Source organism: Papio anubis, chromosome 12 (genome assembly GCF_008728515.1).
Source record: "Papio anubis isolate 15944 chromosome 12, Panubis1.0, whole genome shotgun sequence".
In the NCBI taxonomy this organism is placed as follows: Eukaryota; Metazoa; Chordata; class Mammalia; order Primates; family Cercopithecidae; genus Papio; species Papio anubis.
The window spans coordinates 103,651,278-103,675,103 of record NC_044987.1 but is presented as its reverse complement, the minus strand read 5'-3'; the positions used below and the strand labels follow the sequence as shown (position 1 = coordinate 103,675,103).

The 23,826-nt window shown below is 59.0% G+C and overlaps 3 protein-coding genes across 13 annotated transcripts; 1 reads left to right on the top strand and 2 right to left on the bottom strand.

The window, feature by feature from the left end:
• Positions 1–49: 49 nt before the first annotated feature.
• On the bottom strand, positions 50–3,041 carry C12H11orf94 (chromosome 12 C11orf94 homolog). Its single transcript, XM_003909983.5, has 3 exons — positions 643–3,041; positions 362–435; positions 50–202 (listed from the first exon to the last, which is right to left on the bottom strand). Exons 1-3 carry the CDS (start codon positions 741–743, stop codon positions 81–83), a joined length of 297 nt encoding a protein of 98 aa, XP_003910032.1. The 5' UTR covers positions 744–3,041; the 3' UTR covers positions 50–80.
• Positions 3,042–3,137: 96 nt separating this feature from the next.
• Positions 3,138–12,283, bottom strand: PEX16 (peroxisomal biogenesis factor 16). Of its 9 annotated transcripts, none has more exons than XM_021925847.1 (11): positions 11,164–12,281; positions 10,871–10,957; positions 9,352–9,428; positions 8,819–8,952; positions 8,584–8,684; positions 7,720–7,800; positions 7,430–7,582; positions 7,245–7,317; positions 6,933–7,052; positions 4,381–4,445; positions 3,138–3,658 (listed from the first exon to the last, which is right to left on the bottom strand). In XM_021925847.1, the coding sequence occupies exons 1-11, from the start codon at positions 11,273–11,275 to the stop codon at positions 3,567–3,569; spliced, it is 1,095 nt and encodes a 364-aa protein (XP_021781539.1). In that variant the 5' UTR covers positions 11,276–12,281; the 3' UTR covers positions 3,138–3,566. The 9 variants fall into 9 exon arrangements, 6 of the variants coding, with proteins under 6 accessions (XP_021781539.1, XP_021781540.1, XP_009184487.1 ...); XM_021925848.1 differs by having other exon boundaries at positions 10,922–10,957; XM_003909981.3 differs by having other exon boundaries at positions 3,144–3,789; positions 10,922–10,957.
• A 4,362-nt stretch (positions 12,284–16,645) lies between these two features.
• Positions 16,646–22,791, top strand: LARGE2 (LARGE xylosyl- and glucuronyltransferase 2). Of its 3 annotated transcripts, XM_009186222.3 has the most exons (15): positions 16,646–16,760; positions 16,851–16,994; positions 17,088–17,197; positions 17,503–17,585; positions 17,855–17,978; positions 18,203–18,374; positions 18,478–18,582; positions 19,727–19,839; positions 19,910–20,035; positions 20,130–20,285; positions 20,399–20,559; positions 20,999–21,277; positions 21,604–21,753; positions 21,861–22,056; positions 22,314–22,791. In XM_009186222.3, exons 2-15 carry the CDS (start codon positions 16,913–16,915, stop codon positions 22,527–22,529), a joined length of 2,073 nt encoding a protein of 690 aa, XP_009184486.1. In that variant the 5' UTR covers positions 16,646–16,760; positions 16,851–16,912; the 3' UTR covers positions 22,530–22,791. The 3 variants fall into 3 exon arrangements, with proteins under 3 accessions (XP_009184486.1, XP_009184484.1, XP_009184483.1); XM_009186220.3 differs by having other exon boundaries at positions 16,851–17,197; positions 21,129–21,277; XM_009186219.3 differs by having other exon boundaries at positions 16,851–17,197.
• The last annotated feature ends 1,035 nt before the right edge of the window (positions 22,792–23,826 follow it).

The window sequence follows — 23,826 nt, the reverse complement described above, 5'->3', positions numbered from 1 at the left end:
ACCCCTCCTGTCCCCATCTCACTCCCAGCCCAGGAAAGCCAAGCCTTTGTCATGTGTAGTATCTTTATGGGGGCCTTGGGTCATAGGTGTGCGTCGTAGTAATACTCAGCAAGGTCGGGCCCATCCCGCTTGCGCTGCTGGGCCCGGGACAGGAGGGGTCGAGGCCCTCGCGGCCACGGGTGCTTGGGGAGGATGCCATAGTCTAGAGAGAGAAAGGAGGGCGTGGGTGGGAGGGGCAGCTGGCACCCTTGAACAGATGTGGTTTGGGATGACAAGCCCCTGAAGGCTGGACTTGGGGCACCCCTTAGGGGAGTCTCCACTGTCAGGGAGGGGCAGGGGAAGGGGACGAGGGAGATACTACCATCCACCAGGCCGGAGAGTGGCTGCGAGAGTTCCAGGGGTGCGGAAAATGCCTCAGGAACAGACTGCTGAGACCTGTGGGAGAGGTTGGGGTGCTCGGCCCTGGGCCAGAAAGCCACCGCCACCTCCTTGTGAATGGGGGGATGGCCCAGTGTGGGGGCACTTGGCAAACCCTCCAACACCCAGGGTACCAGGGCCAGCCAGCCCCACTCCAGAGAGGGGAGGGGCAGCACTTCTGCTGTCCAGCCCGAGTGCCCTGCCCCTCCGTGCCCCAGGAGTCACCTCAGAGGCTGGGAGTGAAGCAGTGCCACTGCCAGGATGAGGTGGAGGAAGAGGCTGAGCCCAGCCCGGGGGTGCAGAGCCCCCAGCATGGCGAGAACCATCTCCTACACAGGTCCCAGCTCCTGTCGTCCCTCTCCTGGCAGGACGGAACCTGTTGCCAGTTCCCAGGGCCACCTCACAAAGGGCCTTCATTCCAGGCCTGCGTCAGCACCTGCAGGGCCAGCAACCTCCACCCTGAGGCTTTTGTTCTTATTGATGCTGTTGGCTAATAGGTGCCAAACCTGATCTTGTTCTAGTGTCGCTGCCCAGGGAATCAGGGCACACACTGTACAGTCAGATCTCAGCTGAGGTCCTGACCTTGCCTCTTGGTAGCCGGACAAGTCACTTCATCTCTGTGTGCCGGAGTTTCGTCATCTGTGATGTAGTCCATAACACACCCTACAGACACAGGCCCTCCGAAGAGGGCAGGGGCTCCTCACCACCCAGAGCCCCAGCCATTCAAACAGCCTCCCCAACTCCCGCTAGCATAGCAGGAGGTACGGGCAGGTCCTGCCAGCTGAGGAGCCCAGAGTGGGTCTTTCAGTTCTGCCCGTCTCAGGGTCTACGTGAGAGGGAGTGTCCAGGCTCCCCATGTCCCCGGCTCAGGACCTCCCTCTCTCGGCTGCCTGCAGCTTAGAGCGGCCTGAGGCTAGATGGATGGCTTCCAGACGTGGTGGCAGAGCTCTGGACCTGCCCCTCAAATGCAGGCTTCAGGAGGGCAGGGAGAGCTTTGTTCACTGGAATCTGCAGCCCTGGACCCCTGGTAGGCGCCCAGTGAGCACGTGCAGCTCGGCCCTGCACTGGACATCCTCCCCTCGCAGGCCTGGGCTCAGCTGCAGGTGCCACCAGAAGGCCTCTGGCTGGCTCCTGGTTCTCCACTCAGCAGCCAGGCTCAGTCCACTTATACCTGCAGCGCGAACCTGGCTCACCAGAACCACAGCAAGCCTTCGAAACAAAGTTCCTGGCCCCACCCAGATCTGTAGTATCAGAACCTGAGGGGTGAGCCCAGGGCTCTGGAGCTTTGGTAATCCAGTTGCTTGAGACGGCCAACCTGCTGGCTGGCCTAGCTGCTCTCCTCTGACGGCCGAGGGCCCCAGGGAGAGAAGTCCCTTGCTTCCAACCCTGGCTCCTCCGGTGGCCTCATTCATGCTCCTGGTCCTGAGAACCCAAGGCTGACAAGTTATTGGGGTTCCTTCAGCCCAGTCACCCCCTGCATGTTGTCCCTGCACTCACTTCCCAGTGGCCACCTCCCTTTGTAAGTCCTGGAGACAACACGTCTCCACGAGCCTGCCTCAGCATCCTGTGCACACCAAGGCTCGCTCTGCCAGGAACCTGGAATTCTGTCCACTCTGCCTAACCCCAAAGTCCCTCGTCCTTTCTGCTCCTCGTCTCCTAGACACCATCTTCCTCCTCCACGCCAGTCCCCAACACTAGCTGGGGTTACCCCAATCTCCCTCTCTCTGCTGCCACTGCCATTGCCCCTCCCACTGCTACAGACCACTGCCTCCAATGTCACGGCCCCCATTCTTCCACCTCTGCCCGCCAAAGCATCCTCCACCAGGCTGCTGGAATTTTTACAACACAGGCCCCTCCCTGCCTACCACAGACCAGGTCCAAGTTTCTTCCCTGGGTATGTGATGCTGTGTTCAGTTTGGCCCTGACCTTCCCCTCCAGCCTTCAGCTCCCACCTCCCAAGGCTACACACAGCGGTGACCCCGGGCACACAGCCGCCCCGTGCAGGCTGCCTATCGAAAAACTGGACAGTTCTACCGGCTTCAAGCCTGCCTGAGTCAAGGCTTCGCCGATGGAGCCTGATGAAACCCTTCACCTCTGTCACCACTGCAGGCAGGCAGTCGCCACTACCGGGCCACCCCCAAGCTAGACCCCACTCTGGACATGCCACCTCCTCCCAAGCCCCCAGTGTGGCACCTGCATCCACGTGCCTGTCTCCTCTGTTGGTGAGAGGCGGAGGACAGGGGTCCGTGCTTCACTGCTGGTTTCTGATGGCTGGGCATGTGCCCAGAAACGCCTGTTCCACTAAGCTGGAGACCATGGGAGCCCAGGCAGCCCCTTCTCCTGCCTGTGGGTGAGGGCCTGGGGGGCGCTCCTCAGAGGGCCCTGAGGAAAGCAGCGTGTCTGGGAGGAGCTGAGGCATGGAGGACCCAGGTGCAGATGGAGCCCTCTCTGTGGGTTTGAAACTCTAGCAGGAGAGGCTGGCTCTTCACAGGGCCAGTGGCTGAGGACAGGCTAAGGTCAGGGAGAAGAGCAGCCTGCAGCCCACCCTGTCCAGGCCCTCCCCCATAGCAGCTTACATGGCTCCAAGTGGACCCGACCTCTGGAGCCTGTAGGGCGAGTGTGGGGAACCCCCGCTCATACCCCCTGAACTGGCCCTGGCTTCCTCCCCAAGCCCGTCCAGCTCCCACTCCCTCCCCAGTGCTGGCCGGTGCCGGACGTCCTTTTTCTAAGGAAGAAAAGCCTTTTACTCTCAACCAAGGATGCAGGGCTTGAAGTGCCACTTGCGTGGGAGCCAGGCTCACTGTTCACCAGGCTCTGTCACAGGGAGGCTGCTGACAACACCATGGCCTTGGGCTGCCAGAGCCACACGGCCCTGCAGAGCAGGGGCAGGCAGAGGGCCCCGGCCATAAGACACGCTGGGCAGCGTTCGGTCATCACCCAGGTTCAGCCTTCCTGCCCTCACCAGGGGCCAGCGAGAGAGCAGCAGTGTTCGCTCCTGTGGCTGCCGAGGCAAGCGGCTTCCCGGGCTCCATGAGGTGAAGTTACCGCTTTCGGTGGGAGAGGAGGCTGGATTCCACTCCTAGTGAAGGCTTCTTGGCCCAGCAGTGACAAGGTGCGGGTTGCAGTGGCATCGTCACAGGAGGGCGCAGTCAAGGGGGTCCCGGGAAGAACGCTGGTGGCGACCAGGGCTGTGTGCAGGGCCTGGCCGGTAGGCACGGAAAGGCCGCACGCTGGGACGCTGCTGGAGTCAGTTTTATTAGGGAAGGGGGCCCCCTGCCCCGCCCCTCCCCACACCCTCCTTCCGGGCGGTCTGTCAGCCCCAACTGTAGAAGTAGATTTTCTGCCAGGTGGGCAAGTAATCCATGAGCGGCCCTGCAGTGGGAGAGGGACACGTCAGGGCGGGCCAGACCCCAATCTGCGCTGTGGCGCCACGTACAGCACCTCACCCCTGCGGCCCAGGAGCCCGGCTGGCTCTCTTGCCCTGCCCCTAGGGAGGCGGCATTGCAGGGGACTCTGGCACCATTTACAGACGAGGACCCTCAGGCCCAGGGAAGCTCAGCCAGGGTAGGCACTGAGGGGCCTGAGTCAGGTCCAGTCACCCAGTGCAAGCCCAGTGGGCCTCTGCTGAGGGAGGATCTCAGCAGCCCGGTGGACTGCTTCTCCACCACTGAATCCCCCCACGATGAGATGGTCCCGTATTGCTCCAGGATACTGTGACCAGAAAAAGGCTGGCAGCTGATGTGGTCTAACAGTCGCCCCACCACTGGACACCCTCCTTCCAGCCACCCCTGGCTCCTCAGGCCACCCTGGCTTTGGCCAGGGTAGTCCCACCCAATCCTGACTTCCCGACTTCCTCTCCTGACTGTGCCAAGAATCGAATTGCAAGGAGACACAGGAGTCAGGAAGATGGGGCACGCATGCGCCTCCCAGCACTACAGCCATCACGTCCCCGCCCCAGCTTACTTGTGACCAGGCCAACGCCAGGGATGTGGTCGGCCAGCAACTGGAGCAGGAAGAGGATCCTGGCCCTGGCGGAAGCAATAAATGGGGAGCAAGTTGAGTTGGGGGGGGTCCCTGCAAACCAGGAGGCCCAGAGGCCTTCGCTTTTGAATGCAGCGCATTCCCAAAAACAAAGGTGACTTTTTTGGGAGCTAGGACAGAGCCCGGTACACACAGGCGAGACCTCTGGAGTTGGCTCTGGCCTCCGCGCCCTCCACCAGCTCAGCTTCGGGGTGGCCGCTGGCCCACAACACCTCCTCCCATTCCTCCTTCAACTTCCACTGACATCCAACACCAAAGGCCTCTGGAGGGTCATGTGTGGAGCAGCGCCCGGGCAGTATGGAGGCGGGTTCAGGGAAGACAACCCCACCCTGCCCTCGGGAAGCCCCCAATCTGGCAGAAGCGCTGGCCTGCATGGAAACCTCATAAGCCACCAACAAGAGTAGTCAGGACCCCGGGAGGGGACACAGTACTGAGGAGGGCACATTTTGGTTCAGGGGAAGGGCAAGGGCCAAGGCCCTGTTTTAAGAGATGAGGGTTTTCCACAGGGGAACTCGGGTGAGATGAGGATGCTGATGACAATACATAGTACTAGGTGCTTACTACGCCCCATGCACTGCCGTATGCGTTAGTCACTGAACCCCCGAAAGTGGGTGCTGTCATCATGCCCACCTTACAGGTGAGGAAATGCGGCACAGGGCATCAAATAACTTGCCCAAGGCCACACATCTGGAAGGCAGCCTGGCTCCTTATGTGTCTGTCTGAGCAGCAAGAAAAGAGGAAGGCTGGCCGGGTGCAGTGGCTCACGCCTGTAATCCCAGCACTTTGGGAGGCCGAGGCGGGCGGACCACCTGTGGTCGGGAGTTTGAGATCAGCCTGACCAACATGGAGAAACCCCATCTCTACTAAAAAATACAAAATTAGCCAGACATGGTGGCGCGTGCCTGTAATCCCAGCTACTTGGGAAGCTGAGGCAGGAGAATTGCTTGAACCCGGGAGGCGGAGGTTGCGGTGAGCCGAGATCACGCTGCCAGCCTGGGCAACAAGAGTGAAACTCCATCCCAAAAAACAAAACAAAAGAGGAAGGCCGGCTGGGCGCAGTGGCTGTAATCCCAGCACTTTAGGAGGCCAAGGCGGGCCTTTGTTTCCCCAAAGGACAGGGAGCAGGGTCCAGAGAGATGCCAGGGTGCAGTCCGGAAGGAGCAGCCTTAAGGTTTTTTTTTGTTTTAAAAAAAGAGACGGTGTCTTGCTTTGTCACCCAGACTGGAATGCACTCACACGATCTCGGCTCACTGCAACCTCAGCCTCCTGGGTTCGAGCGATTCTCCTGCCTCAGCCTCCTGAGTAACTGGGACTACAGGCACCTGCCACCACGCCTGGCTAATTTTTGTATTTTTAGTAAAGATGGGTTTCACCATATTAGCCAGGATGGTCTCTATCTCCCGACCTCATGATCCGCCTGCCTCGGCCTCCCAAAGTGTTGGGATTACAGGCGTGAGGCATCATGCCTGGCTAAACTATGCCAGTTTTATTGTTGTTGTTTTCTGTTTTGTTTTTTTTGAGACAGGGACTTACTCTGTCACCCAGGCTAGAGTGCGATGGAGTGATCATAACTCACTGCAGCCTCAACCTCCTGGCCTGATCCTCATGCCTCAGCTTCCTGAATAGCTGGGACTTACAGGCACACACCACCATGTCTGGCTAATTTAATTTCTTTTTTTTTTTTGTAGAGATGGGTTGCCCAGGCTAGTCTCAAACTCCTGGCCTCAAGCAAACCTCCTGCCTTGGCCTCCCAAAGTGCTAGGATTAGAGGTGTGAGCCACTGCTGCCCAGCCTATGCCAGTTTTTATGCAGTTATTAGGTCCTAGACAAAGGGGGTCCCGGGAGCCTTGTCTGTCTCACAGTCCCAGCCACTGCACAGGGTTCCCCCATCAGACTGTGGCCTAACCTCATGCAGTCACAGTGGCACTGGTCCCAAGCTGCCCCCTGCTCAACCCAGCAGGCCTCTCTGAGGCTGGGAGCTCTGGAACCTCACAGGTGACTGAGTGGGGGCTGGGCCAGGCAGGGAAGGCCAGGGGAGACCATGGGTTTGGGATCTAGCTCTACCACTGGCCAGCTGGGTGTCTTTAAGTTGCCCAACCTCCTTGAACCTCCAGGTCCTCCTCTGAGAAGTGAGGATAAGCCAAACTATTTGGCAGGAAGAAGTGGAAATGAGCTAGAGGCCATGGGCGCTCACCCTGTTGCCATCCCTGTGGGCCACCTGGCAATGCCCTCAGCCCTGCCCTCAGTGCCTCTCCTGCCAACCAATGTTTAAGTTCCTGCTCAAGTGGCCTGATGGCCTGGAGAGCTCTGTGGGCGGAATGGCTGGCATCGGTTGATTGCCACCCAGACAACACACAGTGGGTGCTCGGTGAAGCCGGGATGAGGCGTGGGGGAGGGAAGGCACCAGCAGGGACCGGAGCACCAGTGCCCGCCTGCCGGCCCTCTCCCTGGCTGAGGGTGGCCTGGGTGCTCACTCGGAGAAGCGGTCATAGAACGGAGAGCGGAGCAGGTAGTACAGCAGCAGGATGGTCCGGCGCCGCAGCTCCCGCCGTTCCCTCCGGGTCAGGCCCCTTCTGTCACTCAGGAGGCTCAGGCTGGGAGGCAGGTAGGACATGGTCAGGGCCAGGGGCATGATTTAGGCCCACGGAAGGGGAGGAGCCATGGGCTGGGTGTCCAGAGGGGCAGCAACAGGAGGAGCAGGGGCTGCTACTGCCCTGCCTACGTGAGGCCGGGATTGTAGCAGAAAGCCCAGAGGAGAGTGGAGCCCCGGGCGGGCCCAGGCTCACCTGGTCACATCCACAACACCAGCCAAGAGCCAGGGTTTCCACGACCTCTGACCCCACAGCCCCAGGCTGAACACTGACGGCCAAGGCGTCAAGGATGTCTCCAGCACAGGGACCTTGCTCAGCGCACCCCCCACTCAATCCCCAGCCCACAGTGCCAGCCCTATCCTGCCCCGCGCTAAGGATACAGTGCAGCAGCGGCCGGGCAATGTACAAAAACTCTGCGATGGTCTCCTGCAGCCCCAGGGGGGTGGGGGTCGCACTCAGCTCCTCGTGGTGCTGCTGCTGCCATCCCTCCCGCTGCTGGGGAGCTCCCCAGTGCCTGGAGTGCAGGGACGGCGCTAGAACACAAGGGCAGCAGATGAGCGAGCCAGGCCCAGGCTGGGGCAGGGGAAGGTGGCTGCTGACCAAAGCCAGTCCCTCAGGCCCAGGCAGACACAGCACCTAGGTGCCCAGGCCAGCCACATCCTCCACTTACTGTTCTGGAGGGTTCGCACCACCCGGTTTGACCGCTTCCCCACGTAGGACTGCTCATGGCTGCCATGGCTGTGGTCACCATCTAGCAGGGATAGACAGAAGGCCATACAGTCAGAGGGACATGCTTCCAGCGGAGCCTGCAAAGAACATGCATGCAGTGAATGCTCAGGGGCTAAGGGGAGAACGGATGAGCTTCTACTATGGCAACAGCTGAGTCAAGGGAACTACAACTGGGGTGGTGGCTCAGCACGAGACCTGTCCACAGAGGAAAGCACTCTGCAGCCCTCCCTGGCCTGGGGAAAGCTCAGCATAGCTGTGGCCAGAACCAGCCTCCTGGAACCCATGGACAAGCAAGGCAGGGAGGGCCCAGCCTGACCACATCTATGGGGACCACAGCACCAGAGGGGCTGTCTCCTCTCAATCCTTTGCCTTCAAAACAATCATGATGAGAGGCAATGAACTGCCCCCACTCAATGTCCAGAGAGTGAGGCCCAGAAGCTGACAGGATGGGCTCAAAGCCTTGAAGGGACAGATGTGGCAGGTGCCCTGCCTTCTGCCTCTACAGGCTGTGGCTCTGGACACAGAACCAGGCCCAGAGGCAAGGTTGGCAGCATCCCATCTGTTCCCTCTTCCTGCAGGCCACAAAAATGAATGACTCTGGCCATGACAAGTACTGGGTTTGTGTTCTGATTTTGTCCCTAGCCGCATCACTGTCTTCTTCATCGAATACAGAGCAATGAGAACAGAGGTGGTGGGGTCAGGTGTGCTCCAAAAACAGATACTACTGTATTCATGCTGGTTGGATCTAAATCCTCAAGTTAGTCCCACAGCCCATTCCACTCTAGGGCTTGGGGAAGTAGCTCACCCGGGGGCTGTGCCTGGGTCTCTCTGTCCAGTGGAACGATGGGGGGTGAGGTCTGGAGGCCAGCCTTGAACCAGAGCAGCAGGAGCATCCGCAGTACAGCCCTGGGTTGGGGAGTATGTCAGGGCTGTGGGGAGGTGGCTAGCCGGCGGGAGGTCAGGGATGCTCTGCTGAGCACCATCTGTGTAGTTGGCCTGCGTCACCCCGACCCAGGACCCCCTCCACAATCCCAACCTACTTGGCCAGTTGGATGAGGGCGATGACAAGCCAGCGGCCCACTTCGCCCCACACCTTGGCAGCTCCCATCTCCATGAACACCTCCACGCACTCCAGCACGCTCAGCCATGTCAGCAGCTTCTGCTGGGACAGCGACTGCAAGAACCCCAGGCCAAGAAGTCAGGGGGCTGCCTGTAGTCCCAGGCCCTTCTCCTAGGAGGGAGCTTCTCTGACAAGAGATGTGGACCTGCCCCTTTCCAAGACTAACTGTGCAGGTGTGAGTTCAAACACCAACTCCACCACTAACAGGCTGGGGGACCTGAAACAGCTGACTCTACCTCTCTTCATCTGAGACAGTCTCTTCATCTAAGACAGTCTCTTCATCTAAGATGGAATACTCACACTTTACAGCTCCCCTAATGAGATGGTTGAGGCTCAGATGGACATAGGCCTGCCTCATACTCCATGAGACATGTGCTGCATGCATGGGCTAGCTGCTACTATTTCATTCCTGAGTCCCCATGCTTCCCACCCTGTTCCTGGCACAATTCTCACCACAGGCAACTTTTTCCGAAGCTCCTTCCGTAGGATCCCGTCATTGAGCAGCACAAGCAGGTTAGAGGCGGAGTACACTGAGGGGTAGAGTGTGGCCTTGAGAGGCTGGCTCTGCAACCTCCATCCCTCTCACCTTCTGCCCAGAGCTGCAGGGATCACCTGTCACCTGCTCTGCTCAGACACCCACAGACTATGTGGAAACCAGCCTGCCTCTCCACCCACTTCCTCAGCACTCCCCTCTCCCCAACATGATCTCACAAGGGTGGTTGGACCAAGAAAGGATGGGTCAATCTCAGTGACAAGCCAGCTACTGCCCTGTCGGATGGCACTGGTCATCCAGCTGTCCACAACTGCCCATTGCTCTCTGAACTGCCACAGATATGCGGTCCTTCCTCCTGGCCTTTTCTCTCTCGGCAGCCTGTCCCTGAGGGTCTATTCCACCTCCACTTTTCCTTTTTCTTTTTTTCTTTTTTCTTTTTTTTTTGAGACGGAGTCTCGCTCTGTCGCCCAGGCTGGAGTGCAGTGGCCAGATCTCAGCTCACTGCAAGCTCCACCTCCCGGGTTTACGCCATTCTCCTGCCTCAGCCTCCCGAGTAGCTGGGACTACAGGCGCCTGCCACCTCGCCCAGCTAGTTTTTTGTATTTTTTAGTGGAGACGGGGTTTCAGTGTTAGCCAGGATGGTCTCGATCTCCTGACCTTGTGATCCACCCGTCTCGGCCTCCCAAAGTGCTGGGATTACAGGCTTGAGCCACCGCGCCCGGCCCACTTTTCCTTTTTCTTTTCTTTTTTTTTTTTTGAGTCAGAGTTTTGCTCTTGTTGCCCAGGCTGGAGTGCAATGGCACGATCTCGGCTCACTGCAACCTCTGCCTCCTGGGTTCAAGCGATTCTCCTGCCTCAGCCTCTCAAGTAGCTGGGACTACAGGCACCTGCCACCATGCCCAGCTAATTTTTGTATTTTTAGTAGAGATGGTGTTTCACCATGTTGGCCAGGCTGGTCTCAAACTCCTGACCTCAGGCGATCCACCCGCCTCTGCCTCCCAAAGTGGCTGGGATTACAGGCGTGAGCCACTGCACCTGGCCTCACCTCTGCTTTTCAAAACCCACTTCATTCTTTCAGGACTGTGACAGCAGTCACTGGACAAACACTCTTGAGGTAGTTACAATCTGCGAATCCTGGAATCTGGGAGATCTAGACTCGAATCTTTGTTCTGGGACCATCAGTAAGTGTTCTGTAACCTCACTGAACTTCTTCCTTAAATGGACAGTGAGGACAACAACAGTTCCACTTAATATGACTGTAGGGAGGATTAACAAGTAAAGGTAAGAAAGGTACTTAGCCCAGCTCCTGGCCAGTAGTGAATACTCAGATAAGGTCCCCAGGCTGTCTCTTGACTTAGGGACATGGAAGGCCCAGGACAGTGAAAAACAGACCTTGTTCCGATTCAGTCATAGCACAAGGAGTCTAACGGGCAGTCCAGGACCTCGGGTTGGGGTGTTCACCCGCTCTGGGGAACTCACCTGGGGCCAGGCAGCCGATCCCCCATCCCCCACCCCCAGAGCCCGGCTCACCCAGCTCTGACAGCTCGTGCGAATCGGCGAATCGACCTGGGGAGAGGGTACAGAGGGAGGTGTGAGTGAGCATCTGCCTTACATTTAGTCTTCAGGTCCCGGACGTCCCCTCCCTACGCCCTTTGGGAACCTGGATGGGTCTTCTCAAGCACAGCGATCACTACCCTGACTCCGCAGGGAAGGGGGCCACTGGGGTCATAGGTCAGGGCCCAGAAGGAACGGATCAAAGGTCAAGGTGGCACCTGCCAGCAGGTAACTGAGGCCCCGCACTGCCGTCTCCAGCTGGGCCGTGGCGGCCGGGTGACGAGTCACGTACTCCTGGTAGCGGAGGCCCAGGAGCCGCAGCTTCTCCATCCTGCCCTCGGCACCAACAGATCCACGGAAGGGCCGTACGACAGGCTGCGGCGCCCTGCTTCCTGCGCCCTCCTTCCTGCTTCCGGTCTTAGGCCCACCTCTCGGTTGCTTAACTTCCGCGGGCCAGAAGGCTGGTGACTTGAAGAGCCGGTGAACCACCCTTCACCCCATCTCTTGAACCACTTCCCACTCGGGTAGCGCTTAGCAACTGAGGGCCCAAACCCGGCCCCCTACTCCCTCAAGTCATTGGTTAGCACGCTCACCGCCCCTGACCCGCCCAGTGTGATCGGCACCCAGCTCTTCCGTTTACTGGGTTGGCTGCCTTTGCACCTGCGCAGTTAACACTCCGGGAAAGCTGGGCGGCAGTCAGAGCAGTTCATTCTAGAGAAGGGAGCTGAAGCGCCGAGTCTTTCCAATGGAACGCCGAGAGACTCGAACGGCAGGGCCAGACTTTAAAGGGCTGGGAGATAGCGGGTTCTTGAAAACAGTAGCCTCGATCAGATTCGGAGAGATGCGGGCGTCTAAATGCAGTCGGACTGTGTCTCAGAAGGCGCGCGTTCGGCCAGTATCCCCATCTCCGTTTCCTCAACAAAGGTAGTGCCGGGGAAACTGAGGCAGTAAGGAGTCCAGCCCCTAGTGCCGTCTGGATCCCCTAGACAGCACAGGTTGTGCTGGGTTTCGGCCCCAGCTCCCGTATGCACTGTGCCCCCCAAGGGCGCGAGCCTGCATTCCCACGTACGCGAAGAAAGCCCTGGCCCGGGCTTCTCTCGGCTAGGGGGCCCTTGGGCGGGAGTGTCCCTTCTCTGGGTCTCGGATTTCCCGATCTGTAAAATGGTTTGAGGGCAGACTTGATCCTTGAACTCAGAATCGATCTCAGCTTTTCGGCCCTCGGACGCACCTCGCAGTCCTCAGCTGCGCCCCAAGGGAGGGGGCGACTCCTGCGGAATACCTTCCCAAACCAAGCAGCCTCCCTGGAACGGGTGGCATCAGGAGAGCTGCGGCGAGTGGTGGAGGGAACGGGCGCTCTGGGGAGGCAGCCGCTGATTGGCTGCGGGGAAAGGGGCGTGGCAAGGGTGAAGCAGTGGGCCAGCGGATTTATGGTACCCTGAGAATAGTAATAGTAATGCTTTTTTTTTTGAGACGGAGTCTCGCTCTGTCGCCCAGGCTGGAGTGCAGTGGCCGGATCTCAGCTCACTGCAAGCTCCGCCTCCCGGGTTTACGCCATTCTCCTGCCTCAGCCTCCCGTGTAGCTGGACTACAGGGGCCCGCCACCTCGCCCGGCTAGTTTTTTTTGTATTTTTAGTAGAGACGGGATTTCACCGTGTTAGCCAGGATGGTCTCGATCTGCTGACCTCGTGATCCGCCCGTCTCGGCCTCCCAAAGTGCTGGGATTATAGGCTTGAGCCACCGCGCCCGGCAGTAATGCATTATTTTATCTAATCCTCTCCACCAGATATCTCCAGATGAAGAAAACATCCGTTTAAGAACGCCCGGCCAAAATTTGAGTGCTGGTCTTTTCTGACCTCAGAGACTAGGCGGTTTCTTTTTATTCATTTTTTTTTTTAACTTTAATTTTCTTTTTAGAGACCAGGTCTAAGCATTACACCTCACCAGGAAACCACAGCCTTCCTTCCACTGCCTCACCCCACCCTACTCCATAGCTTAGTTTTCTTCTCTATCAGGTGGGGGATTAGAGCTGCCCTCTACTCACATCAAAGAACGACGACGCAGGGAAAGGTGACCAGGGAGGAGGTGGTCATGGGCATTGTCGACATCATTTCTGGCCACCCTCTGGGTGCCAGGCTTGCTTACCCTCCTCCCAGCAACCCTAAGTTGCCATGAACTGTTCACAGATGGGAAATTAGAGGCCAATAAGGAGGGGAAAGGATTTGTCCCACATGGCACAGCAAGGCACTGGCCAAACGGGCCACAACGCAGGTCTCCAGTGGCAGTGACCTCTCTCCTACTGCCCACAGCCCACAAGAACTGTGACATGTTGAGGCTCCTTGGTCATGAGGCCAGTTAGCAACTGGGATTAGGACCTAGGCTCAGGGCCCTCAAGGTGAGGCTCCTTCTCCTTTCCTCTGCCCCACCTTGTTTTTTGTTTGTTTGGTTGTTTTTGAGACGGAGTCTCACTCTGTCGCCCAGCTGGAGTGCAATGGTGCAATCTCAGCTCACTGCAACCTCTGCCTCCCAGGTTCAAGCGATTCTCCTGCCTCAGCCTCCCAATTAGCTGGGCCTACAGGCACCCGCCACCACGCCCAACTAATTTTTGTATTTTTAGTAGAGATGAAGTTTCACCATGTTGGCCAGGCTGGTCTCGAACTTCTGACCTCAGGTGATCTGCCTGCCTCAGCCTCCCAAAGTGCTAGGTATGAGCCACCATGCTCCAACATCTTAATGAACTTGTTCCTCAAACCTCCAGGTTGGCCACTCCTCCAGCCCTCCCTCTGCAGCTGTGGAGAGGGTGTGGAGGGAGAATTTGAGGTTCTTCAGCACTCCTTGGGCTGGAGGTCCTGTTTCTGAGGAGAGCAAGGTGTGGAGGGGAGAGGGGCCGACTCCCCAGGACAGAATAGGTAGGGGCTTGGGCTGGAACCAGTTTCTCTTCCCTCCCTCCAGAACTGGGAGGGGGAGCATGGGCCCAGCCAGGTTGGCAGCAGCAGGTCTGCCTGAATTTCCTCTCTAGATCCCAAGCCTGATTAGGCCCCAGAGACAAAGAGTTGCCGTGTGTGCAGGAGGCTCCTAGGGTGGCCCCTCCCCTGCTCCCTGGCCCCCTGCCTGGACTTGGCCGTCTTGTTGGGCTGGAAGGATTTTTGGGCAGGTTGAGCTGTATCATATCTCCTTCAATTTGCCCCAAGTCACAGGGGAAGAGAGGTAGACCAGTCCAACATGTACAGATGAGAGTACCAGAGGCCCAGAGAGGGAGCCTCACTGGTCTAAGGTCATACAGCAAAGTCCTGGGCAGAGCTGGGTCAAAATGGGTCTTAGGCCAAGAGGAACAGCACCCATTTATATGCCCATACTTGTCTCTTTCTCCCTCCACGCCCCTAGAACAACCCCTTGGGGGCCTAGAAGGCATCTCAGCACTTCAGTTTCCCTGAGTGGTGAGGCTGAGCCAGAAGAAGGGCCAGCATTGTGAGTGACCACAGTGAGATCTGCAGACCCAGCTTCCTGCACTGACTCCCCCGGCCCCTTTACTGAAGATGCATCCTGGGCCAGCCCCCAACTGTGTGTGTGCTCTAGCGGGTCCCACATGGTGTTTGTTTGTTTGTATTTAGAGACAAGGTCTCTGTCACCCAGGCTGGAGTGCAGCGGTATGATTATGGCTCACAGCAGCCTTGACCTCCTGGGTTCAGGTAATCCTCCTACCTCAGCCTCCCGAGTAGTAGGCGCATGCCACCACACCCGGCTAATTTTTGTATTTTTTGTAGACATAGAGTTTGGCCACATTGACCAGGCTAGTCTCGAATTCCTGGTCTCAAGCAATTCACCCGCCTTGGCCTTCCAAAGTGCTGGGATCCCTGGCCTGGTCCCACATGTTTAACCCCCACAAACAGTCTCTGTTGAGGGTCCTGGAGAGGGAATCACGTTCCCCCACCCCAACTTTAGGCTAGAGATGAAGGTCAGGGAGGCTGGAGGCTCAAGCTCCAGATGCCTGAGTGGCCCTTGCATGGCCCTTCTCAATTCCCGGGTATACAAGGAGCCGCCGTCAGTCTCCATAGCAACCATTATCCCTGCCCTCCAGAGACCCAAAGCCTGACCTTCCCCATCTTCCAGAGGAAGGCTCCTGGCCTCACAGAGGAGGAGACTGGGGGGTCTCAGGCTGGGCTGCTTTCCACAGCTTCTTTTTTTTTTTTTTTTTTTTTTTTTTGAGACGGAGTCTAGCTCTGTCGCCCAGGCTGGAGTGCAGTGGCCAGATCTCAGCTCACTGCAAGCTCCGCCTCCCGGGTTTACACCTTTCTCCTGGCTCAGCCTCCCGAGTAGCTGGGACTACAGGCGCCTGCCACCTCGCCTGGCTAGTTTTTTGTATTTTTTAGTAGAGACGGGGTTTCACCGTGTTAACCAGGATGGTCTCGATCTCCTGACCTTGTGATCCGCCCGTCTCGGCCTCCCAAAGTGCTGGGATTACAGGCTTGAGCCACCGCGCCCGGCCGTTCCACAGCTTCTTTTGAGTTTGCCTCACTTTTTGCAGCCAGAAGTTGGGCAAAGGACACAGACTGAACCCCCTTTCCAGGGTCATGGGAGGGAGATTCTCATTCCAATTCACTTTCCACATGTATTGAGCACTTGGTATGTGCAGGCCCTGGTTGGGCACTGGGGACTGGACAGACAAGGTTCCAGTCCGGTGAGCAGCTTACATTCTGGGAGGCAGACCAGCAATAAACAAGCAAACAACTTCAACTTTCCATGAGTGCTAGCCAGCCCTGGGAGGCTCCGCTGCCAGAAGGAACGTCAAGGGCATGTCCTGGGGCGGGAGACCCTTCCGGAGGAGGAGCAAGAAAGCTGCTTCTGCAGCGCTGAGCCTGGGGAAGGGGGATGAGTGGGGCCGCTTGAGACGGGAGGGGCCGAAGGGTGTTCCTGTCTAACAGGTCACTTAAACTCTCTGGGGGAGAATCAGCCCGCATCATAGGATTAATCGAGGGTAGTTAAACCCTTAGCACAGGGCCTGGCACGCTGTTCTGGTTTAGGGTCCAAAGCGCCCTCCACCCCTTCCCTGGCCTGCTATGGGGTGCGAGGGGAGAGGGAGGAAAGATGAGCTCCAGGCCGGGTCGCCCCGGCACAATCACGACGATTTGGACAAGAGTGGGGATCCCCGGCCCAGCCCAGGCAGTTTAGGCCGCCCGCGTCTGGGGCCCCTCGCCAGCTCCCGGGCGGGAGGCGGCCTTCACAAGGGCGCTTTGTCCTGGAGGCGCCGGCAGGGCCTGGCTAGGCCACCTGGACTGAGAGTGGGGGAGTTAGGCGAAGGCTTCAGGTGCCTGGCGGCTCTGGGGCAGGTGTCGGCCGGCTCCGCCCCTGTCCCCAGAGCAGGTGTCCCGGACCCCTGCGGCCTGCATTCCAGCCCCCTCCCCCTCCCTGGTGTCGAACTCCGGCCGTGTCTTTGATCCCCGGCCCGGGGACACTGGCCCCTCCCCTTGGGGAATGAGGGGAGGAGACGGGGCCCCAGAGCGGGGGCAGGGCAGGTAGCGGGGCCTGGGCCTTCGCGGGTGGCTGCTCCAGCTTCCCCAGCCCTCCCCGCGTCCTGGTGGGAAACTCAGCCCAGAAGGAGTCTTCGGGGGCTCCTCGCGGGTTGGGGAACCGTCGGACGCTGGCGCAGGGGGCGGGGCAAGGACCCCGGGGGGGTCACCCCGCCCCTTCGCGCTCAGCCCTGCCGAGATGAAACCTGAGCCCAGGTCGGGGGCGGGACCGGCCCGCGCCTCTCTCCCGGTCCCCGCACCCTGGCAGAAGGCGGCGAGCGCAGGGCCCGGCCGGGGAGCCGCTGGAGCAGGTGAGGGAGGGCTTGGCGCGAGCCGTACAACCCGGCCGTCGGGCCCCGCCGCCCAGGGCTGAGTCTCCTATCTCTCCCCTCGGTCCGCAGGGCCCGCGATGGAGCCTGCAGCCCCGGGTCGCGCCCCTCCCTGAGCGCCCCCGTCGGCGGCCATGCTGCCCCGAGGGCGCCCCCGGGCGCTGGGGGCCGCCGCGCTGTTGCTGCTGCTGCTGCTGCTCGGATTCCTCCTGTTCGGTGGGGATCTGGGGTGTGAGCGCCGCAAGCGGGGCGGGCGAGCCGGGGCCCCGGGATGCTTCCCCGGCCCGCTCATGCCACGTGTCCCCCCAGACGGGAGGCTGCGGAGAGCCGCCGCCCTCGACGGAGACCCGGGGGCTGGCCCCGGGGACCACAACCGCTCCGACTGCGGCCCGCCGCCGCCGCGGCCGTCCAAGTGCGAGGTAGGTGCGCGCGGCCCCGGCGGCGGGAGTCCCGGGGGCGCCGACCCCCAGCCCAGCCTCTTGGACAGCTACGAGAATCACAACACCTGGCGTCTGTCCAGCACTGGCCAGCCGGCTGGGGCGCGCCTCGGACGTGCAACTTCTCTGCTCCCGACCTCAGTTTCCCCATTTGAAATGAAGGGTTGGCTCCTGCTGCCCCGTCAGCACACTCTCGCCGTCTCTGCTGCGGGGTGGGGCAGCTCAACCATGGGTCCTCACCGCCTCGCGAAGGGGGGCCTGCTGCCGACCTGGGCGTCCCTCCCCAGCTCTTGCATGTGGCCATCGTGTGTGCGGGGCATAACTCCAGCCGAGACGTCATCACCCTGGTGAAGTCCATGCTCTTCTACAGGTACAGCCAGGTGTCCGTGGAGGAGGGTCAGGAGTGGGGAAGGGACAAAGTCTGGGACACGCTGCTGGTCTCAGAGCTTCAGCTTCCTCATCTGTGACGTGGGGACAGTGTCCTCTTCCTCCCTTGAAGGGCAGTTGTAAGAACATCCTGAGCTGGGCGTGCAAAAGCTCTTTGCAGATGGCGCTTCCATCTGTACGCCCCTCAGGGTGGGGCTGTCCCATGTTGCTCCTGCTGGGGCCTCTCAGGCTTCCTCTCTGCCCACCCAAAAGGAAAAATCCACTGCACCTCCACTTGGTAACTGATGCCGTGGCCAGAAACATCCTGGAGATGCTCTTCCACACGTGGATGGTGCCTGCTGTCCGTGTCAGCTTTTACAACGCTGATGAGCTCAAGGCAGGGGCCCAGCCCTTCCCCACTCCCCCTAGCTGTGTCCACCGCTTTCCTCTCTCCAGGGCGTGGTGGGGTTGGAGAAGAGAATCCTCAGTCCCATCCACCTACTGAAGCGCAAACCCCTCTCTTTTTGGGGTTTACCCCCTCTCCTCTGTGTCACTCCAAGCATGTGTTCTGGTGCTCATAGGCCCCTCTGCCATCTCATCCCCTGCCTTTCCCCCACACAGTCCCAGGTCTCCTGGATCCCCAACAAGCACTACTCCGGCCTCTATGGGCTAATGAAGCTGGTGCTGCCCAGCGCCTTGCCCGCTGAGCTGGCCCACGTCATTGTCCTGGACACGGATGTCACCTTCGCCTCTGACATCTCGGAGCTCTGGGCACTCTTTGCTCACTTTTCTGGTGAGAGGCCTGGGAGCCTGCCTGGCCTGCCCACAACCCCTGCATCTAGCCCTGAGCCCAGGTCCTGTGGCAGCCTCAGCTCCCTTATGCCCTCCCCTCCCAGACACGCAGGCGATCGGTCTCGTGGAGAACCAGAGTGACTGGTACCTGGGCAACCTCTGGAAGAACCACAGGCCCTGGCCTGCCTTGGGCCGAGGATTTAACACAGGTGGGGACAGTGGTGAGGGGAGGCAGGGGGGGTGGTCTGCTGGTCCTTGGGCCCCTGGGGTTGGGTGGGGCAAAGAATGCTAGGAAGCCCCCCAGGAAGAACATTGCTGTGAAAAGAACCCTGGATGAAGAAACAGACAGCAGTTCCAACAGTCCTGTGTGTGCTGGATGACTTTGGCCAGCTCTCCTGCACCCTCTGAGCCTCAGTTTTCTCGTCCATTAAATGGAGGATAATTTTAACAGCCCTGGGCTCACCAATGTGAGAAGTCGGCCATGGATGTGCTCTGTAAGCTGGACAGCGCCTCCTCTTCACCCCCAAGAGGACTGACTGTTGACAAAAGTAGTCTACGAGCAAGCTGGGTGCAATGGTTCATGCCTGTAATCCCAGCACTTTGGGAGGCTAAGGTGGGAGAATCGCTTGAGCCCATGAGTTCGAGAACAGCCTTGGCAACATAGTGAGACCCTTGTCTCTACAAACATTAAAAAATTGGCCAGGCGTGGTGGTTCATGCCTGTAATCCCAGCACTTTGGTAGGCCAAGGTGGGCAGATTACTTGAGGTCAGGAGTTCGAGACCAACCTGGCCAACATGGTGATGTGTAGATGGTGAAACCCTATCTACACTAAAAATACAAAAATTAGCCGGGGGTCGTGTCACATACCTGTAATCCCAGCTACTTGGGAGGCTGAGGAGGGAGAATCACTTGAACCCAGGAGGCGGAGGTTGCAGTGAGCCGAGTTCACACCACTGCACTCCAGCCTTGGCAATAGAGCGAGACTCTATCTCATAAATAAATAAGTAAATAAATAAAAAGAATAGGTGTGGTGGCATACCTGCAGTCCCAGCTAGTTGGTGGGGATTGTGGTGGGGTGCTGAGATGGGAGGTTTGCTTGAGCCTGGGAACTCAAGGCTGCGGTGAGCCGTGATTGTGCCACTGCACCACTCTAGCCTGGGTGACAAAGCAAGACCCTGTCTCTAAAAAACAAAACAAAACAACAACAACAAAAAACAAGTGGTAGTCCATGATCATGTCTGAACAGTCAGAAAATACCAATAAGTCAAAAAACAAAGGATACCTTCGTGACCCCCATGTCCCCCAGGAGCTGGTCGTCCCAGGTGGGCATGACAGCATCTCTTCATTGGCAGGTGTGATCCTACTGCGGCTGGACCGGCTCCGGCAGGCTGGCTGGGAGCAGATGTGGAGGCTGACGGCCAGGCGGGAGCTCCTTACCCTGCCTGCCACCTCACTGGCTGACCAGGTCTGGGGAAGCCTTGCCAGGTGGGGTGTGGCAGGCTGGGGGCTGGGGTGTCATGGGTGTCTCTGCTCAGGACATCTTCAACGCTGTGATCAAGGAGCATCCGGGGCTAGTGCAGCCTCTGCCTTGCGTCTGGAACGTGCAGCTGTCAGATCACACACTGGCCGAGCGCTGCTACTCTGCGGCGTCTGACCTCAAGGTGAGTGGGACAGGAGGCTGCATGGTGGTGGGGGGCCATGGATGGGGACTCCTGCTCCCTGCTCCCATGGCCCCAACACCCTCCTGGGTCCCAGGTGATCCACTGGAACTCGCCAAAGAAGCTTCAGGTGAAGAACAAGCATGTGGAATTCTTCCGCAATTTCTACCTGACCTTCCTGGAGTACGATGGGAACCTGCTGCGGAGAGAGCTCTTTGGGTGCCCCAGCCAGCCCCCGCCTGGTGCTGAGCAGGTGCGAAGGAGCTACCTTCCCCTGCTCCTCTCTGCTTTGGTGGGGCCCAGCCTTGTCTGGGGGATGTGTCATTCTGCCCTACCCCTGGTCCTTGTCACCCCTTATCCCCTCAGTTGCAGCAGGCCCTGGCACAACTCGACGAGGAAGACCCCTGCTTTGAATTCCGGCAGCAGCAGCTCACTGTGCACCGTGTGCACGTCACTTTCCTGCCCCATGAGCCGCCACCCCCCCGGCCTCACGATGTCACCCTTGTGGCCCAGCTGTCCATGGACCGGTGAGGGTGCAGAGGGCAGCCCAGGGAGTATGGCATGGGCTGGGTTGGACATTTCTGAGAGGGGGTTCCATCTGGCAACCTGATGCCGTGGTAGTGAGCTGCCTGGCCCTCAGGGAGTTCCAGAAGTTGGAGACATTGGATATGGTGGAAAGAGCTTGGGCTCTGGAGTCATTCAGATGCCCGGAGCTGTCCCTCGGTCGCTGTGGGACCATGGGCAAGTCTTCGTATCTCTGGCCCTTTGTTTTCTCTCTCAAATGAGAAAGTACCCACCTGGTGGGGGTAGTTGTGAAGATTCAATCAGATTGGCTCTGTAAGTATTTGAAGGGTGCTCAGTAAGTCACTTGAGGAGGTGGCAGCAGCAGCTAACTGGGGCGGTTTTCCAGGCCTCCCTGAGCTGTGCAAGAAGGGCAGAGCTGTGCTGACCTCCCCCTCCCCATAGGCTGCAGATGTTGGAAGCCCTGTGCAGGCACTGGCCTGGCCCCATGAGCCTGGCCTTGTACCTGACAGATGCAGAAGCTCAGCAGTTCCTGCGTTTCATCGAGGCCTCACCAGTGCTTGCTGCCCGGCAGGACGTGGCCTACCACGTGGTGTACCGTGAGGGGCCCCTGTACCCTGTCAACCAGCTCCGCAACGTGGCCTTGGCCCAGGCCCTCACACCTTATGTCTTCCTCAGTGACATTGACTTCCTGCCTGCCTATTCTCTCTACGACTACCTCAGGTGGGCCAGCAGGCAGGGAGGGGAACAGTGTATGGGGTAGATGTGGACAGGGCACACGTGGGACCCCAGGCTTCCATGTCCCTGCTCCTTTCTGGGCCTCAGTGGCCTCTGTCAAGTGGGGTTTGTATTAGGCTGTTTCTCTAGGCTGTCAACAGGGAAGCCAGGGCCAGCTTCAACAGCAGCTCCACCTGTGGTTGTATCCACCCATAGCATTGGACAAGATGGCCCATGGTGGACGGGTCCTGTGGCTAACGCCCTGATGAGGGTCACTGGCCCAGTCCTGGAGGCTCCACTCTTCTCCCCTGCTCATGGGTGCTCCTCCTCAGGGCCTCCATTGAGCAGCTGGGGCTGGGCAGCCAGCGAAAGGCAGCGCTGGTGGTGCCGGCATTCGAGACCCTGCACTACCGCTTCAGCTTCCCCCATTCCAAGGTGGAGCTGCTGGCCTTGCTGGATGTGGGCGCTCTCTACACCTTCAGGTAGGAGAGGCTACTTCTCTGCCCACTCCACTCACTTGCCCACACTGGCCCCCACTACCCACAAGCTCCTAGCCTCAGCCTGGCTCCCACCTGACCCTGCTGCACAGGTACCACGAGTGGCCCCGGGGCCACGCACCCACAGACTATGCCCGCTGGCGGGAAGCTCAGGCCCCGTACCGTGTACAATGGGCGGCCGACTATGAACCCTACGTGGTGGTGCCACGTGACTGTCCCCGCTATGACCCTCGCTTTGTGGGCTTCGGCTGGAACAAGGTGGCTCACATTGTGGAGCTGGATGCCCAGGTGAGGAGGGCAGCTTGCTGCCACCACCTTTGATTCGAGCACCTCCAGGTCCAGGGAACTCATGACACCTGCATGGGGGACCACACTGCTAGGCGGCACTGTTACAAATATCCTCCTTCTGTAGAACTAAAATCATCTGCCCTTTGGCCCTTGCTTTAGCTCTCAGGGGCTACAGGGTAAGCCTGTTTTCGGGAGCTGCACCTTCCCCGCAGGCCAGGCAAGCCAGGCAGCCACTGCTCCTCTGCCCCACCCTGCAGGAATATGAGCTCCTGGTGCTGCCCGAGGCCTTCACCATCCATCTGCCCCATGCTCCAAGCCTGGACATCTCCCGCTTCCGCTCCAGCCCCACCTATCGTGACTGCCTCCAGGCCCTCAAGGACGAATTCCACCAGGACTTGTCCCGCCACCATGGGGCTGCTGCCCTCAAATACCTCCCGGCCCTGCAGCAGCCCCAGAGCCCCGCCCGAGACTGAGGCTGAGGCTGGGCGGGCACTGCCCCTTGTCTTAGCATTGGGCAGACACCAGGGCAACCCGGCCTGCCCTCCACCATCCCTGCTATTTAAATTATTTAAGGTCTCTGGGAAGGGCTGGGGCTGAGCATCTGTGGGGTGGGGTCTTCCCCTTGCTGCTATTGTTTGGCTGGGGTCTGGTCTCCCTCTGCCCCAGCCAGTTTGGGGCTGGTTCCCCCATCTTCAATCGTTCATCCCTTTTTCATAATTAAAGTTTTAAAAAATCCTTTTTGTGTTCCTCCTGGTTTGGGGGAGCAGGGGCACTCTGGGGCTAGGGTGTCAGTGCATAAGGGAGGTGCTACATCCAGCTGGGGTCACAGGAGGGCCTGGGCCCTTAAGGGCAAGCACTCCCCCAACCCTCAGCCAGCCAGTCAGGGAGGGCAGAGGCTGGGACTGGAATGTGTCCTGCCCACCCTCCCCTGCCCCAAACCCAACACCAAGAGGCTGAGAGGCTTTATTTGGCTTTATTTAGTAAAATGTTAAAATAAATAAATACAAATTGATCAGCTGCTCTGTATCCCCCCCACCCCCTCAAAACAAAAACCAAACAAACAAAAACAAAAACTTTGAAGCACAAAACTCCAAATACAAGTCTACCAAGACTGAAATCACAAAGGGCATGGACAAGAGACAGGGTTGGGGTCTGGCTGGCTCTTCTCTGCTAGGAGCTGGCTGACCTCTGGCCTGCCCGTCCCACCCCGCCTGACTGCAGCTCACCCTGGGCTGAGGACCCACGGACATCAGAGAGAGGTGGGGGCCCAAAGGCTGCTGGGGAAGGGGTAGGGATCTGGGGTCCTCAGGAAGAAAGGGCCTTGTGGGAGGGGGTGCCAAGTGGAACTGGGGAGCCCTGCTTCCGTTTAGAGGAGCTGTTTTTCAGAGTTCCCACCCTGGCTGTCTGGAGGGCAGCCCCAGCTTCCTGCCTCTCACTTTAGCAAGGGGGCCAGAAGACTGCCCAGGGCTGCCCACTCCCGTCTTGGAGAGGAGCTGACTCAGAGGACAGTCTAAGTTAGGGTGAGAATGGGAGTCCTGCTTCCTGCCAAGGGTGCCCGGCCGAGGGACAGGAGCACCCAGCCGAGGGACAGGGGCGAGGTTCACACAGAGCAAAGTTGCCTCCACTCAACAGAAGCCACGGGATCTGGAGAACCCAGGCCCTGGAAAATGCACCTGGGCCACCATCCATCCCATTACCCTAGGAGCCTTTTGCCCCTGGGTAAAAAGTCTCCTAAATTCAGCCCTTTAGATAAGTAAGAAGGACCACGCC

Bases quoted from the DNA above. Each gene is read 5' to 3' on its own strand.
- PEX16 (XM_021925846.2), bottom strand. From the start codon at position 11,275: ATGGAGAAGCTGCGGCTCCTGGGCCTCCGCTACCAGGAGTACGTGACT. The intron at 9,429-10,870 runs GTGAGTTCCCCA...TCTACCCCTCAG, and splicing joins GATCGGCTGCCTGGCCCCAG to TGTACTCCGCCTCTAACCTG. The intron at 7,801-8,583 runs GTGAGCTACTTC...TATCCCTGCTAG, and splicing joins GACCCAGGCACAGCCCCCGG to ATGGTGACCACAGCCATGGC.
- LARGE2 (XM_009186219.3), top strand. From the start codon at position 16,913: ATGCTGCCCCGAGGGCGCCCCCGGGCGCTGGGGGCCGCCGCGCTGTTG. The intron at 19,840-19,909 runs GTCTGGGGAAGC...GTCTCTGCTCAG, and splicing joins CCACCTCACTGGCTGACCAG to GACATCTTCAACGCTGTGAT. The intron at 20,286-20,398 runs GTGCGAAGGAGC...TTATCCCCTCAG, and splicing joins CCCCGCCTGGTGCTGAGCAG to TTGCAGCAGGCCCTGGCACA.
- C12H11orf94 (XM_003909983.5), bottom strand. From the start codon at position 743: ATGGTTCTCGCCATGCTGGGGGCTCTGCACCCCCGGGCTGGGCTCAGC. The intron at 436-642 runs GTGACTCCTGGG...CCTCTCCCACAG, and splicing joins CTTCACTCCCAGCCTCTGAG to GTCTCAGCAGTCTGTTCCTG. The intron at 203-361 runs GTAGTATCTCCC...TTCTCTCTCTAG, and splicing joins ACTCTCCGGCCTGGTGGATG to ACTATGGCATCCTCCCCAAG.